The sequence below is a fragment of the Podarcis pityusensis genome (genome assembly GCF_964106645.2).
Source record: "Podarcis pityusensis genome assembly, chromosome: 2".
Taxonomy (NCBI): Eukaryota; Metazoa; Chordata; class Lepidosauria; order Squamata; family Lacertidae; genus Podarcis; species Podarcis pityusensis.
In genome coordinates this window covers 122,742,768-122,760,600 of record NC_138029.1, presented here as the reverse complement: position 1 = coordinate 122,760,600, position 17,833 = coordinate 122,742,768, and the positions used below count along the sequence as shown (strand labels likewise).

The 17,833-nt window shown below is 38.8% G+C and overlaps 2 protein-coding genes across 2 annotated transcripts in view; both read right to left on the bottom strand.

Moving 5' to 3' along the window:
* The window catches only part of LOC308465398 (vomeronasal type-2 receptor 26-like), a gene marked incomplete at both ends in the record, with an annotated part of 48,610 nt that extends 31,825 nt beyond the window's left edge, over positions 1 to 16,785 (bottom strand). Inside the window, 2 exons of the mRNA XM_080985383.1 lie at positions 15,767 to 16,058; positions 16,451 to 16,785. Of these exons, the coding sequence (XP_080841509.1) occupies positions 15,767 to 16,058; positions 16,451 to 16,785 (627 nt within the window). The remainder of the gene's footprint in view (positions 1 to 15,766; positions 16,059 to 16,450) is intronic.
* On the bottom strand, positions 1,566 to 5,224 carry LOC308471928 (vomeronasal type-2 receptor 26-like; the record flags this gene model as incomplete). Its single annotated transcript, XM_080996240.1, has 4 exons — positions 1,566 to 2,464; positions 3,041 to 3,167; positions 3,764 to 3,991; positions 4,475 to 5,224. 4 exons carry the CDS (start codon positions 5,222 to 5,224, stop codon positions 1,566 to 1,568), a joined length of 2,004 nt encoding a protein of 667 aa, XP_080852366.1.
* Positions 16,786 to 17,833: the final 1,048 nt, after the last annotated feature.

The following is a 17,833-nucleotide window of genomic DNA, read 5'->3' as shown; positions in this document are numbered from 1 at the left end:
GATTGGTTTTTATATGTGTGTAGATTCCACCTAGGTTAAAACATTTATATATATATGTGTGTATATATATATATATATTGCTTTAAACAAATACAAATAAATATAAACAACCAAAATTACAAAAGAAAAATCCATAATAATAATAATAATAATAATAATAATAGAAAAGGCTAAAAAATTATCAAAGTACATGGCATAGAACATAAGCCATTATGGGAAAGAAAAAAGAAGGAGAAAGAAGAAGAAAAGGGGGGGGGGAATGAGGCAAAATACAAGAAGGCTCGTCCATTTTACGCTTCCTTCAAGGTCGTAACAGATCATTATTCTTATCAATTCTCTCTATCTGCATTCCATAGAATCCCTCATCCTGGTATCAGGGAACATTTCCCTATGCGGTATCATTCTAAACATATCCAGGTCTTTATTGATGAACCCTTATCTCCTAGATAATTCTTTAAACATTCCCATTCTTCTTTCACCATCTTTTTAGGTTTATCTCTTATTGCATCTATCAGCTTCGCAAGCTCCAAGTGCCGTATTTTTCGCTCTATAAGACGCACCAGACCACAAGACACACCTAGTTTTTGGAGGAGGAAAACAAGAAAAAAAATATTATGAATCTCAGATGCCAGAACAGCAAGAGGGATCGCTGTGCAGTGAAAGCAGCAATCCCTCTTGCTGTTCTGGCTTCTAGGATAGCTGCGCAGCCTGCATTCGCTCCATAAGACGCACACACATTTCCCCTTACTTTTTAGGAGGGAAAAAGTGAGTCTTATAGAGCAAAAAATACGGTACTTGCACAACTTGACTACCCATTCATCTTTAGTGGGTGCATTTTTATCTTTCCAGTGTTTTGCCTCTATAAACTTTGCTGATGATGTCGCATACGTAAATAACCTGGTTTTGTTTTTGGGAATATTATCTGAAACAATTCCTAGTAAAAATTCTTCCGGTTTTTTGCTAAATGTAGTTTTTATCAATCTCTTTATCTCTTCATAAATCATATTCCAAAATCTTTGTATCTCTAGACAGGACCACCACATATGGTAGTATGTTCCTATATGTTCCTTACAACTCCATCACTTGTTATTATATGATTTATTTATTTTTGCTACTTTTACAGGGGTCAAGTACTATCCATAGTACATTTTCATAAGATTTTGCCTTATAAGGAAGCAAGCCATGAATTTTACATTTTTAGTCCATAATTCATTCCAAATATTGGGTTTGATCGTATGTCCCAGGTCCCTCTCCCATTTTACTGTAATTTCTTTGATATCTTCCTCCTTTCTTTGCCAATTCAAAAATTGTTTGTACATTTTTGAAAGTGTCTTTTGATTATTATATAATATATCCTTCTCCAGGTTAAAACTTAATGTTCTTTAAACTTTAAACAGAGTGTCCTACGTATGGCATATATTTTAAATTATAATTTTGTGTTCTAATTGCCAAAACAATAGCTTATAAGGAACTACATTCCAAAGTCATGTATCCTGGCTTTATTGCTACCATGCTAGCTATCAATGGCAAAAACCAAAAAGATAGTTAAGGAATCAGGTGCCATGTTAAGCCTTTGTAGTCAGGTGCTCCTTTGTATTCAGACTAGGCCTGAGTACAATAATGTAGCACTTGGGAAGGAAGATGCAGCCCAGAAGCCCAGCACTGGAGGCCAACATAGAGAAGATCTGCACGGCTACCATGTACTTCCCCTTGGTGCTCAGGTAGGTGGGCACAAAGGACACCCAAACACTGCAGAAGACCAGCATGCTGAAGGTGATCAGCTTGGCTTCATTGAAGGATCCTGGAAGCTTCCTGGCTAGGAAAGCCACTGTGAAACAGATGGCAGCCAGGAAGCCCATGTAGCCAAGGACAGTGTAAAACATGGCAACAGATCCTTCATTGCATCGCAGGATGATCTCTCCGGCCTGGGAGTGCATGTCAGAGTCTGAGAATGGAGGAGAGGTACCCAGCCAGATACCACAGATGAGAATTTGGATACTGGAACAGGAAATGACAATGGAATTAGCCAGACTCTTTCCCAGCCATCTCCTCACCCTGTTTCCTGGCTTAGTGGCCAGGAAGGCCAGCACGACGGTAATAGTTTTTGCCAACAAAGAAGAGACAGCAACTGAGAAGATGATGCCAAAGGCTGTCTGCCTGACAAGGCAGGTCACTTTCCTTGGCCGGCCTATAAACAGAAAGGAGGACAAAAAGGAAAGGAGGAGGGAGACAAGGAGGATGTAGGAAAGGTCCCTGTTGTTGGCTTTGACTATGGGAGTGTCAAGATATTTAATGAATATTCCTAAAACAAGGCCTGTGATTAAGGCCAAAAACAGGGCAGTGGAAGCCAAGAGGGTCCCCAGATATTCATCATAGGACAGGAAGGTGATAATCTTGGGGATGCATTGATCTCTGTCCTTGTTAGGGTGTTGATCTTCTGGACATTTGGTGCAGTGGTCTGCATCTGGAAAAAGAAGAGTGTCTGCTTGAACATTTTCCTGCAGACTAGCAAAAAAAGCAAGTCAATTTTGAATCCAGCCAACTCCCACAAATGGAAACAGTGATGGGACTTGCTATTTCTGCTAATCAACACAAAGTTGGTCCTTTCCATGCAGTTCCCTAGTGCAGATACCCCCTTATTCACCCCCCAAGGAAGAGCTTGGAGTGTTCTAGAAGCTCCAGGTTATTGCAGCTACATCTGATCTCACCCCAACACCAGGTGTTGTCAGATGGGTGTAATTTACAGAAAAAAGTACCTTGGAGGAGCATGGACTGGAATTCTGGTCTTCCCAGTACAAACCAAACATCCTAGTTACTTTGCCACACTGACTGGTTCAAGGGTGCCTACCAGATGCAGCAACACTGCCTAATTCTTACATACTCAAGGCTGTCTCAATGGTACCTGGAAAGCTTTATTAATATTATGTACATTACTATTGAACCTTTATTAAATTCAACCATAAGACTATACTTGAATATTCATCAACAAAGGACATGAATTATTGTACTTTTTGCTGCACATTTCTCTGAAGTCTCCTACCTTCCTGAGTGGAGATCATCCCTTCCGCGCATGGGGCACAAGCATGGCAGCAAATGGGTTCCCCTTCCTGAACCTTTTTGGCATATCCAGGGCGACAGCTTTTGGTACACCTGGACTGAGGAAGGGTCTGACCAAAAAGAGAAAAAAGCATCAATGAAAGACTGTTAGCAAGTAACTTCTGGGCCAGTGTCTATGTGGAATAAACACGGCTTTGTTGTGGGTGCTTTTTTTGATCCATGGGACAAAACAGAGGGTCATAGTCCTTGGGACACAGTTGGGGCAGAAAGATATAATCAAGAAGAAAGAGTTACATGGAGACTGTATTGCCCTTGGATTTAGGAGTCAGAGCCGTCTGCCATTATTACAAAGGTCTAGTAAACATGCTACAAATTTTCAGTCGTGGAAACTGTTTAAAAATATCAAAATCCAGAGAAACAAACAAGCTGAAACAGAAACATATTTGGAGCAGCCGTGTTGTGCTCAATTCTGAAGTCTAGCCTGCTTCCTGAGCACTGCAAAAGCCATGCCTCAGTTGTAGTCCAAACTGCTTCTCCATTTTAATGTTTCTTATTTTGACTTTCCTCCATTCATCCCTCTCTTCCTGCCTAGTGTTAGCTCATTAATTGGATAGGCAGCAGTTTTATTGTTGTGTTGCCCAACAGAATATCACATCTTAACTTATCTCTAAAAGGGAATACAATGCAATGAATGGGTTTCCCAAACCTGGTTCAAAAGCCTGGACCACACAAGAGGCTCTTGGTCGATGGTGAATTTTGGGCCTGAGGATCCCTGACTGCCTACGCTCCCAAATTTCACGGCACCAAAGGACTTGTTGAGAAATGGCACCCAGTTCACAATGTCAGATTCGACTGTCAACTGCCCATTCTCATCCAAATAGACTCCTTCCATGGAAGTATTGTAAAACTGGGAGCTGCCCAGGAAATGGTGAAGCTAGAGTAGCAAAGAAAACATGCACATTTTTTAAAAAAGAAAACCATCTGGATAACTTGGCCTAATTGCTGGAGATCTTTGTACAGACTGACACTGTGTGTGTGTTTGGGCAATGGATCTGTGGCCCATTGTTTTGCTTCAGCCTTTTGGGACAGACTAAAGCCATGAGATACATAAGCCTCATCCCTCATCCTGGGAAGAATTCTGCAAGCATAAGCTTCCTATTTGTCAAAGCAAATTTGTTGGAAGTGGTGTGTAGACTTTAGATTCCTTGGCTAGTATAGCAGGAAGCCTTGCTGAGGGATCAGGTGGTAAAGTAGAGGCAGACTGTTTTCTTAGCAGCAAAATGAGGATGTGGGTAACAGTACAGTAAATGGAGGCAAAGTAAAGCCAATGTTGAGGCAAGCCTGATTTAACCTGAGAATGGAATTCACAGCACTGATTCCTGTTCAGCAAAGATATCTGTGAGGGAAACAGGAATACCTGCCAAGAATGTATCCTTTGATATTTCAGCCTCTTTTTACCCTTCGCCACCATCTGAGTGGATTTGGAGGAAAGTGCAGCCCTTAAGGCCCGTGCCAGAGCAAGGACAAGGTTGTAAATACTGTAACTATCCAGAGACAGGATTTTCTCAATCACTTCGTCACGCAGGGACTCTAGAGTGTTATCTTCCCTGCACCTTCTCCTTCCCTTTACAGACAACATGTGCTTTGAATATGAACACTTAAATGATTTCTCCCCAAACTGCAACATAGGATAGTAAAATGTTTCATAATTATCATAGCTTGGCCTTCTTTTAATACGAGTTAAGAAAGAGAAAAACCCATGGATGTGCAGGGGAGAAAGCAGTTCATAAGACAAATTCAAGGTGAGATCCCACAAAGCTGTTGTGATCCAGACTTTCCCCACAATGGGTCTTATATAGTTTTCAACCACATTTTGCAAAATACGTATTATATTAAAGAAGTAGCGCATCTCTCCATAGTAGACTAATACATTGACTTTCTTCCACATGAAAGATATTTTAGAAAGTGACTGTAATTTCGACTTCTGTATTGGGATGCTAAGTGAGAAGGCAGCACAAATTGTGTTCCTGGTTAGCAGGGGCTTCAAGGTCCTCCTGAACCTCTCTCCATTGTTGGTGTCTGGAGCAACGAGGCCAATCCAAGTCCAATTGAAGTGCAGGAGCAGTTGGACTATCCCCAGATACTGATGTTCTTCTTTGGGGACCATTCGGTAGATAAAAGGGAACTGAGTTTTGTCATTAAGAGTGTCAGAAACAAAACCATAACTGACCTAGTAAAGAACAGAAGAGATTAGTGTTGTCACCCCCAACAAAATCCCAAATGTAGTACTTTGTACTTGCCTGAATTATAACTTTTCTCTGACATGGGAAACAGAGAAAAGACACAATTTCACGGGGCAAAGGAGCTTTACTCCAGGGAGTTTACGAACACACAATATTTAGTTGTTTGCTTTCAAAAAATGGTGACAGAGTCTTTGGAATGGGTTGTGTTTGCTTTAGGTTATGCCCTGACTGCATTTATTTAACCACTTTTAGAATATGTATCTTGTAGCAGTTTTATTTAATTGTATATGATCTCATCCTTATTTCTTCATTAAAGTGTCACATTTAAGAAGAAAGAACAGATTTTGTTAAAAAGAAACGAGCTCACACAAAATTACAATGAACATTTTTAGCTCACATTAGACCTATAATAGACATCAGTTCTTCTATATAAAATTAAGCTCTAAAATTAGTTGCTATAAACCCTACAGATGTCTAAATAGATTGCTGAGGTATTTGTAGTAGAAGAAACCTGCCTTGTGGTATTACACTGTAATCCTCCTCCTAATATCATCAGCTCAATTTCTTTAGTGAGAAATGTGTGCAGATTTATCCCAAATAAATGTACAATCTTTGGAGAATAAATATAGCTTGACAACAACAACACATTACATTTTGTGTTTATGATGGCACAATGCAAAATCATAACTATTTACTGACTTATTTCTGTGTTCCATTTTTAAATATTAGAATTATATTATTATTATTATTATTATTATTATTATTATTATTGAATATTAGAATTAATTTGCGTTCTCCTCCCAGTTTTTTCTCCTCTAGTTGTTTCTGCATTTTTATACTGCATTCCCTGTATTTCATCGTGGTCTAAACCACTAACCCTCTTTGGATTTCTGATCTGAAGGTCGACGATGTGAATCCCCATGATGGAGCGAGCTCCTGTTGCTCTGTCCCAGCTTCTGCCAACCTAACAGTTCAAAAGCATACCAGTGCAAGTAGAAAAATAGGTACTGCTGCAGTGGGAAGGTGCGTGGAAATGGTGTTCTGTTGTGCCAGAAGTGGTTTAGGCATGCTGGACACATGACGCAGAAAGCTGTCTGTGGACAAACGCCGGCTCCCTCAGCCTGAAAGTGAGATGAGTGCTGCACCCCATAGTCACCTTTGACTGGACTTAACAATCCAGGGGTCCTTTACCTTTACCTTCTTAGATACAATACTAGTGAATCACAGAATCGTCAAATTGGAAGGGACCACAAGGGCCATCTAGTCCAACCCCCTGAAATGCAGAATCTTATGTGGCTAGAGTTCTGATTAAGACTGAAAGCATATATTTGACCTTGAAATTCCTGAGCAACTATGAGTGTGGACAAAGCAGATAAAGGAGCAGTAAGACGAGGCTCTAGAAGTACAGCTTTTGAGGATAATGTGATGCAACTGTTGCCAGAAATTAAAGATGATATAAAACACAATTCACAGGGTATTGAAAAATTGAATAAAATTTTTGAAGACTTGAAAGTGGAACTGAAAGAGGTGAAGACTGAGGTCACAAGCCATGAGACAAGATTGACACAGCTTGAGACAGAGTGACAGATTTAGAAAGATTACAGTATGAAAATTCAAATTCGATTGCATTTCTTCAGATGAGGGAACGGGAATCTCATTTAAGATTGAGAGGTGTGCCTCAACAGGAAGAGGATCGGCTCAGGGAGCGGATGATAGATCAACGGGTGGTGTGGTGGGATTTGAAAAAAGATGAAGTTGACTCTTGGATAGAAAAGGCCTACAGATTTGGTCCCAAAAAAGATTCAAAAATCACCTATGACTGCATAGTGGTCTTTAAGACTAAAGAACAAAGAGATACCATTTGGGGCCTGCATTATAAAAATAGGTTTAAAAATACAGGATAAAGAGATTCCTTAACACTTTTTGAGCTTGAGATCCAACTATACAGACCTGACAACCATTTTGAGGAGGAAAAATATTTTCTTCAGGTGGGAATTCCCAGAGGGCCTTTCCTTCAAATTTGAAGGAAGAAAACAAAGAAATAAGACTGTTGGAGAGAAAGATAGATTTCTGCAAAAGCATTCAGTCAAACTTGGATTGGAAAGCCCGCAGCTTCCAGGGGTGGGAGCAGCGACCCCGTAACTTATCACGATGGCTTTAAGAATTTATTCTTGGAACGTGAATGGTTTAAATTCTCCTCAGAAAAGGAGGAAGGTTCATCATGTTTTAGCAAAACAGAATTTGGATGTAATTTGTTTACAGGAAACACTCATTACAAGACTACATAGAAAAATCGTATTGAATAAGAAACTTGGTCAAGAATTTATTTCTTCAGACAAAGTGAAAAAAAGAGTGGTTTTCTACGTTAAAGAAAAATGGAATCCAAATTTGATTTTTAAAGATGAGGCAGGAAGATACATAGCAGTGGAAATTACAGCACAAGGCGAAAAATACTTGCTATTGGGAATCTATGCACCCAATGATGGTAAGGCAGATTTTTTAAAAAAACTGGAAACAAGCCTCTTGGAACACTTAGGTTATAAATTAATCTTAATGGGAGATCTGAATGGAGTGGCATCCACTTTAATGGATAGAACTCAGAGACAAAAAATATTGAATGCTGGCAGACTACCTAAGACTTTTTTTTATATATAACTAATAAATTTGACCTGTCAGATATATGGAGAGTCAGAAATCCAACTGAAAAAGACTTCACATTCTATTCAGATACAAATCAATCATTTTCGAGAAGTGATATTTATGGTTATCCAGAGACTTGGTTCCCAGAGTAACAAAAACAGAAATTTGCCCTAAAACTTGCTCAGATCATAATGCAGTATTTATGGAAGTGAAATTATCTATACAGGGATCTTTCAGATGGAGAATAAATGATGACTTGCTGAGGAGTGAGCAAATTGTAAATAAGGCCCCAAAAACCTTAAAGGGCTATTTTGAGATTAATATGAACCAGGGCGTGGAAAAAAGGGTTATTTGGGACCCCAGTAAAGCTGTAATGAGAGGATTCCTCATTCAACAAAATTCAATTAGGAGAAAGATACAGAATGAAAAGAAAGATAAAATTTTGGACCAACTAAAAGATAAAGAGAAGATCCTTAGAGGCAATCCAAAGAATTTGCAGGTACAAAAGGAAATTAAAGCTTTACAGACTCACTATTCACAGATTATCAATCAAGAAATAGAATGGGCATTAAGAATGATGAGACAAAGGAACTTTGAATCTGCAAATAAATGTGGGAAACTTTTAGCTCAGCAATTAAAAAAGAGGCAAGAACAAAGTACTATTACAAATATTGTATCAGATGGAAAGTCTGTAGAGAACCCTGTGGACATAAGAAAATGCTTTCAGAAATATTACAAACAACTGTATAAAGAGAGTAAAGAAGATAAAGTTAAAATTGAGCAATTTATTAGAACTAATGGTTTGCAGAAGATTCCCGAAGGTAAAAGGATCCTACTAAATGGATTAATTACAAGACAGGAGGTTGAAAATGCAATAAATTCAATGCAACTTGGCAAGGCCCCGGAACCAGATGGTTTGTCAGCAAAATATTATAAGATCCTGAAAGACTGGCTCATTCAGCCATTGTTAGAAGTTTGCAACAAGATTATAGGAGGGGACAAAGCACCCGAAACCTGGAAGGAAGCTTACATTACTCTGATTCCAAAACAAGATCAAGATAGATCTAATGTTAAAAATTATAGACCAGTCTCCTTACTCAATGTGGATTACAATTTTTTTGCCAATATATTGGCCAATAGGCTGAAGTAGGTCTTGTCAGAATATATTCATAAGGACCAGGCAGGTTTTCTGCCTGGAAGACACATGAAAGATAATATTAGGAATATAGTAGATATTTTGGAAAAATTGGAAGCAAGAAAAAATTGTAAAGCAATGTTAATGTTTATTGATGCGGAGAAGGCCTTTGACAATGTATCTTGGAGTTTTATGACACAAAATTTAGAAAGCATTGGGGTTGGTCAGGAGATTTTCAATGGTATTAATGCGATCTATCATGAACAAAAGCTAAAATTATATAAATAATGTGGTATCTGAGGAAATAAGAATTGAGAAGGGTACCAGGCAAGGGTGCCCACTTTCCCCTCTGATTTTTATTTCCGTTCTCGAGGTCTGGTTAAGCATGATAAGGAAAGATGAACAAATTAAAGGTATATCAGTAGGATCAAAACAATATAAATTAAATGCCTTTGCTGTTGATTTGGTGCTGACACTTCAAGACCCAGACTCCAGTTCAGTAAAAGCACTGGAGATGATACAGGAGTGTGGACAGGTAGCAGGATTTAAGTTAAACAAGAGCCAAACCAAAGTGCTAGAGAAAAATTTGGACAATGAGGAAAGGAGATTATTACAAGAAAAGACGGGCCTAGTCTTTGTGAAAAAAGTAAAATATCTGGGGGTTAATTTGTCGGTGAAAAAACTGAATTTATATAAAGACAACTATGAGAAATTGTGGAATGAGATTAAGCAAGATCTTGAGAGTTGGTCGAATTTAAAATTATCATTAATGGGTCGGATCTCAGTATTTAAGATGAATGTATTGCCAAAGATGTTGTTTTTGTTTCAAGACCTCCCAATTATTGACAACGTGAAATGTTTTAAAGAATGGCAGAAAGTTTTGTCTAGATTTATCTGGCAGGGGGGAAAACCCAGAATTAAATATAAATTACTAACAGATTCTAAAGAAAGAGGGGGGTTTTCCCTGCCAGATTTGAGGATTTACTTTGAAGCCACAGCTCTCTGTTGGGTTAAGGAATGGATACAACTAGATAACGTGGATGTTTTAGATTTGGAGGGATCTGACAATGTGTTTGGATGGCATGCTTATCTATGGTATGACAAGATAAAGGCCCATAATGGTTTAAAAAATCATGGAGTTAGAAAACCCTTATATAATGTTTGGATAAAATACAAAGATCTTTTAGGAAGGAAAACACCCAGATGGCTTTCGCCAATGGAGGCAAAGGCCCAGAAAAAGTTAAATATGGAAACTAATTGGTTGAGATATTCAGATCTATTACTGCAAGAAAAAGGATTTAATTTAAAACCATTTGATCAAATTAAAGATAAAATAAATTGGTTACATTACCATCAGATCAATGAATTGTATAAATTAGATAAGAAAAATGGATTTACATCAGAAAAAAACAAGTTGGAAACGGAGTTGTTAGATTCTAAAATTAAAAATTTATCTAAAATGTATAATCTATTGTTGGAGTGGCATACAAAGGACGAACAAGTTAAATCTGTGATGATAGATTGGGCAAGAGATGTTTGACATAACATAATGTTTGAAGACTGGGAAAGGTTGTGGAGGAAAGGGGTTAAGTTCACTGCATGTTCGGTGTTAAAGGAAAATATTATGAAAATGTATAGATGGTACTTAACTCCTGTAAAATTAGCAAAGATTTATCACAATAGTGATAATCTATGTTGGAAATGTAAAGGAAAAAAGGTACCTTTTATCATATGTGGTGGACCTGCCCCAAGCTAAAATTCTTCTGGGAGAAGATTTACAATGAATTGGGAAAAAATGTTGAAATATACATTTATTAAGAAACCAGAGGCCTTTCTTCTTGGAATAATAGGTCCAGAATTGCCCAAGAAAGATGTTAGATTGTTTATGTATGCCACAACTGCTGCAAGGATTTTGTTAGCCAAGAATTGGAAAACACAAGTAGTGCCAACAGTGGAGGAATGGCAGATGAAGATGATGGACTTTTGGGAGCTAGCCGACCTGACCGGAAGAGTCCGCGACCAGAAGGAGGAGGAGTACCAGGAAGAATGGATGAAATTTAAAGAATATTTAGTTAAATATGCTGAGATAATTTAAATAGAAATGCTTGCAAATACCAAATTGGCTTAGGATTTAAATATGTGATTTTATATAATAATATGTTTAAAGTTTATATGAAAAGTAAGAAAGAAGTTAATTGACTAAGTAAATTTTATGAGAAATTAGTTTTGGAAAACTGTTACAATGATATACATTGAAATTCAGCCAGGGGGATTTGAGGAAGTCACCTAACAATGTTAATAATAGTGGAATAATTACAGTTAGGATTTGTGTGTGTGTGTGTGTGTGTGTTTATTTATAAATTTGGAAAATCAGTAAAAAATTTGGGGGGAAAAAGACTGAAAGCATATTACAAGAATAGATCATTCCAGGGTGTGTGGCCAGACAGAAAAACTTAGAACATAGCTCCCACTCCTGGATGCCAAAATTTGTGAAGATGTTTAAGAATTGCTCTCCGCCCTGTACTCTTCAAAACCTCGCCTTCAAAAATGATTTTTTTTAAAAAAAAAAAACAATCCAATCACAACACAAATACCAATTGTGAAGGAAGCAGAGGCAAAACATGATATAGGGAGTGGCTGCTTTTTAAAAAGATTTTTTTCCTTACTTTTAAAATTTTATTTCTTATTGAAAATATTTCAGTTAAACAAAGTAAAAAGAAAAAAGGGGTTCATAAAAAACAAGGGGAAAACTATAATTCTATACATGCATATATAATACAGTGGTATATAAATGATGATTCTAATATAAATGAAATTATTTATAATATACTATCTTTTTTTAAAATCCTTTGTAAACATCATCATATATGTCCATAAACAGTCAAAGTCTATAAGCTATCTATTCATATGTTGCATAGTGTCCAGATCAAGGGAAATAATAGTACCACTCTATTCTGCCTTGGTCAGACCACACCAGGAATACTGTGTCCAGTTCTGGGCACCACAGTTTAAGAAGCATGTTGAGAAGCTGGAACGTGGGCAGAAGAGGTCAACTAGGATGATCAAGGGTCTAGGAGCCAAGCCTTATGAGGAATGGTTGAAGGACTTCAGTATGTTTAGCCCGGAAAAGAGGAGACTGAGAGGAGATATGATAGCTGTATTCAAATATCTGAAGGGCTGTCACATAGAAGAGGGAACATGTTTGTTTTCTCCTGCTCTGGAGGGCAGGACTCAAACCAATGGCTTCAAGTTGAAGGAAAGGAGACTCCAATAAAACATAACAGAAAAACTTTCTGACTGTAAGCACTGTTTGACAGTGGAACGGTCTCTCTCGGAGGTGGTGGACTCTCCTTCCTCAGAGTTTTTTAGGCAGGGGTTGGATGGCCATCTGTCATGGATGCTTTAGCTGAGATTCCTGCATTGCGGGGGGTTGGACTAGATGACCCTTGGGTTTCTTCCAACTCTAATCTTCTATCATTCTGTGATTCTAAGAGTTGCCATGTCTTCTATGTTTGATTAAAGAGGGCCATAGAGGGGAAGCAAAGAGAAGCCATTAAAGCTGAGTGATCCAGTTATTTTCCATGAAACTAATTATCTTTCATGAGTCAAGGTAGTATATGAATATGTAAATAATAAGCAGGACCACATTAGGGGAAAGTACTTTTTCGATCCTGGGTGTTTAGTATGAGAGACTTTCGGACTTCCGGGTTGGCGCCATCGCCGAATGGCGGACTCCCTCCGAGCTCCGGAGGGAGTCTGCTCGGCAGGGGCTGGGTCCTACCGCGCCGGCGACGCGGGGACCCTTAAAAACCATGGGCACGGAGCCCGTGGACATGGGTGACTCGGCTGGCACCGTTAGCGCCCTCCCGACTCGTGAAGGAGCCTTTTTAAAGGCTACGGATCGGGTGCCGGGGAGTAGCGTGGTGCTGTGAGTCCTCTGCTTTCCCTGCCGAGCGAAGCCGCATGCCATTCGACGGAGAGCGCTGACTTCTTCTATTGAAAATTTGGACTATCAACAACAACCCGTGAGTAATTCGGAAACCGGGTTTAAAAGGAGAAAAAAAAGAATTTTTTTTTCGGATTTGGCATGAGCGGGGGGGATCCAAAAAGGAAGTCAGCCCCCCCCCCTATCGTAAACATTCTAAAACAAGGACTGGGTAACCAAGGTCGAGAGAGAAGCGTATTTCTGACAAAAATTAATAATTCCACGATGGGAAATTACAAGAACTGTGCTGGAGGAGAAGAGTGGAGGGTGAGAAGGAAAATGTAACCCCCCCTGGGAACCGGGGCGATTTGCGAGAGAGCCTGGTGAAGAGAGACGGAGACTTTGACAGCTGTCAAAGTAGCTGTCAAAGTTGGAGAATTTAAAGAGGACTTTGCCATGAGGACTTTGCTAGTTAATTTTGTTACAATTTGCTACAATTTGGATATAAACTGTCGAAAATAAGGAACAACAATCGGACTTTTGGATCAGAGGAAACAAAGTTATCACAATCCCCCTAGAGGGGTTTCGGGACATTACAAGAACGGTCGTAAGTGGAAAAATACTCTTGGAATCGTACAGGACTTGTTATCTCCTGGGAAAGCTGCAAAACTGAAACAGTATTTTGTCTACAGGGGTGTTTATATTAAAGGAGACAATAGAATTTTCTATTGAAGAAAGGAAGGGACTGGACGTAAGTTTTTGTTCCTGAACAACAATAACCCCTGTAGAGGTACCAAATTTCTGAATTAGAACGTTTTAGCAGCGGAACAGGACAAGAAACCTGAGAAAGTGAGAAAAAAAGAACAAAGGACTGACTACGACATGGAAAGAACAATGGGGGGAGCCTTAAAGACCAAGGAAGCTAAAGGCCCTTTGGGGCCGTTTTTAGATTGGATGCTTGAAGTTAAATATCATAAAAATAAATAAATTAAAAAACTGGCAAGGTGGAACTGGGGAAAATCTGATTATGGATCTAAGATTTCCAGGCTGACAACAGACAGACTGATGGACATGGGGAATTCAAACCGGGGAAGGGGGGGGGGAGATTTAGAATCCAAAGGCTGTGTAACTACTTTTTGAATCCTTTTATATTTTTTATTTTTTCTATCTTTATATAGCTTTTTGTATATCATCTTATTTTGACTGGACGTGTTTATTAAAAAAAGGGAATTCGTGGAAGGAAACTGGGGCGGACCTCGGGGAAAAAATCTTTTTTTCTTTCTGTTAATGATGAGGGATGGTGGAATGATTGTATAATTTAAATTTGAATAGTGGGTTAAACAAATTAAGTTTTAAATTGGGAGTGAGAGCTTGTAGAACCAAATTAATGAAAGGGGAATACGGTAGGGAGGGGGATGGGGGAGTCCCAGAAAGTTGGTAATGAAAGTAAGGTTTCAAATGTATTTTATTTTTATTTATTTTTTTGGTATTTTTATCTTTTGTATCTTGGAAACTTTAATAAATATGATTTTAAAAAAAAAAATAGTATGAGAGACTTTCGAAGAAACCGGCTGAAAGGGACTGAAAGAGACTTGAGAGCCTCGGACGTAAGATCACCAGGCTAAAAAGATGGACTAATTGGATCTGGGATTGGGATTGAAACCGGGGAGAGAAGGGTGGGGTTTAGAAGTCCAAAGGGGGTTTTGATTTTTGTCTTTGCAGTGTAAACACTATATGCTTTTTATTATTACAAGAATAGGGAATCCGTGGAGGGGAAATAGTGGCAACCTTAGGAAGTGTATCTTTATAACTTTATTTCTATATATTTGTGTTCTTTTTTCATATTGGGCTAAGGTATATATTTTATTAAATCAAATTAAGGTATAACAAAGAATTAAGGTTTAAATTTACTATAAAGAATTATTTCAATATATTAGGGTCAAGTGAATTTAAATAAACTATGTTTAGGACATTAAGGGGAAAACTTGTTTGAATAAACAATTGGAGTTGGAACACAATAAGGGGAGACGTGGGGAAGTCATGAAAAGAAGTTATTGAAAATGAGTGTAAAAAGGTGGAAATCTTTCTTTTCTTGCTTTTTATGTTTTTTCTTGGTTTTCTTTTTGCTCTGTTTTTCTTTTTTTCTTTTGTTTTGTTGTTTGTAACCTTTTGAAAATTTAATAAAGATTATTAAAAAAAAAAAATCACATTAGGAATGTAGGTCTCAAGCTTTTCCTTTACTGTAAATTGCTCTTACTTTTACAGGTTTGTCTAAGGTTTGCTTAGCCTGAGCTCACAGAGTTTGTTTCAAAGGATGACATTCCATTGCCTTGTCCTGCACTTTTTTTGTATTTTGCCTTTTGTTTCTTTAATGTTACCTTTTGCATATTTGTTCATTTGCATCTCACACGGCACTAGCTTTCATTACCTATTCCATTCTTCTGCCTTAATTTTGACAATTTCCTCAAAGATCCATAGCCATAAAACACAGGGCTTTCCCTGGGAAAGGAGTAGGGTAAGGGAGGAATGGCCTGGGTCCATGCCTACAAAGCACATGGGAAATGGAAAGCCACTCAGACCCCTGCTTTCTAGCCATGGGATGGGAGGAAGTGTGGACAAACCCAGAATCTCCTGAGTCATCTTTGTAAAGATGCAGTTGAGGGCTAATTCTCCTTCTGTCTTAGAATCATAAATGACATTTTCACATCTATCCAAAGAAATTGCAATAACATTCTGGGATTTTTCCTTCCCTCCTGACATTCATACCTGTGGGGTTTTGTAGATGCTTGACATGGTGGAAATATATTTGGATGTGTCAGAGTCAGCCCCCTCAATAACGGCCAATACTTTATTCCATGGTCCACAATAATAGTTTGGGATGTTTGCCTGCCCAGGGCAGAGCAGGTCCACCATGGCACCACAAATCATTCTGGCATTGTAATAGTTGTCATAGATGTCATAGCCCAGGGTGAGGTTGGGGAAAAGCCTGTGGTTCTTATTGACCTCCCGAATGGCAAACAAGAAGGACAGGATATACCAGTATGTCAGGGTTCCCATCCTGGAAAAAAGGGTGTGTCATCTTGACATTCTCTCCACACAAAGACCACATTGTGTCCTCCTTACCTGTGATGGGGGGCTTAAATCATGAGATGCGTCTGCAGCACCTGTACACCTGAGATCCAAAAACCGCTTCCTGTTCAAATATTAGAAGAACGGGCTATTCTAAAGCAAAGGGTGGGTGAAAGCACACAGTTTGCAGTAGATCACTTTCTGACATTCAGAATAAATCCGACCATTTCCCTCCAAAGGGACAAAAATAGAAGACATGATTGACCAAGCAAAGGTACCAGAAATGAGGAGACATGCCCGGGAGACAACAACATTTGGTCTCCATGAGGTCACATTCAGTTTGCATAAAGCTTTTACAACAGTTGGCACATAAGGACTTACCCATAAATTCTGGTAAAAGGAGGCTCATTGAAGACACTTAGTTTGAACACAGGAGATGCCGCGGATATAATCCCACTAATATGGTAGTCTCCTCGCCTGTACCAATTCAAGGGTGCATTGGGATCCCTTATCAAAGTCAATGGGCATTTTGAGTTCAGCATCTCTGGAGTTGCTTCAGGTAGTAGCAATAGCAACAGCAGAAGGTGAGTTATGACGCACCTGCCTTTTACTCCAATCTCCTTCTTGAGTGCTATCAGCAACAGAGCTAGCAAATGACCAGCAGTCAAAATCTGCTTGGAAGACCCAGGCTGCAGTGACTTAATCACAGAGAACATGTCTGGCGTACATGGCTTGAGAGCCAAAGAGGATTCAATTCAGCCCCATGTGGGCAGCATAACCCCACCCCACCCTCAGTGGCAAAGTGGAGAAGTATTTATGTACCAGTCTCTTCTGGCTGAGTCTGATGAAGTTACATCATGTTGTTGTTCAATGTTGAACGCAAATATGATTTTATTCCTCTTGAGCTTTGGCAAGACGATGACAAAGAAATCACCATTATTTTTAATAATTACATTTGCCCTCGCACCATGTTGAACTCCCTTTATAGCGCCAGGTGTAGGCCTGAAGAAATACATGTTCCATCGAATCATAGAGCTATAGAATTGCAGAATGAGAAGGGACCCTGAAGGAGATTTACATTGTTGAACAGCTGTCAGAAAGTTCTTCCTAAAGTTTAGTCTGAATCTCTTTTCTTGTCACTTGATCCACTGTTTCAGGTCCCACCCTCCAGAGCAGAAGAAAACAACCTTGCTTCATCTTTCATGTGACGATCCTTTAGATATCTGAAGAACTTCCCACTGCATTGTGGTTCTACTTGTGACATGGGTCAGAGAGGGGCATGGGAGGTTGGCACTTCTGAAAGTCCAGCAGTGGGCCTCAGTGCCACAGCCCACCCAGTGCCTCCTAATTCACCCGTCCTGCCCCTGGGCCACACATAGCTCTTTGGTTGGACCAAGGGCATCACTGGCAGTTTAAAGGGGCATAAAGGTGTCCAGGAGACAGAGAGGCTGAAGGAGGGCAAGGTTTTATTTTTTTTTTTTAATAATATTTTTTATTGCTTATTTTCCAAAGTCAGAATCCATCATCAATTTACACAACAAAAGCAGTTTTACAAAGAAAAGAAAAAGTTAGAAAAAAGAAAATTCACATTTCCACATCTTTTTTCATATTCAACTGGACTTCCCCAAATCTTCCATCCCTGCATTCTTTACAATAAAAGAGTATTATACAGCAAATTAATACCTTGTTTCGTATGTTTTTGTACTTTCATCTATTTATATATTCCAAATTAAAACTTTTCACCGTTATAACTTAGTTTCAATC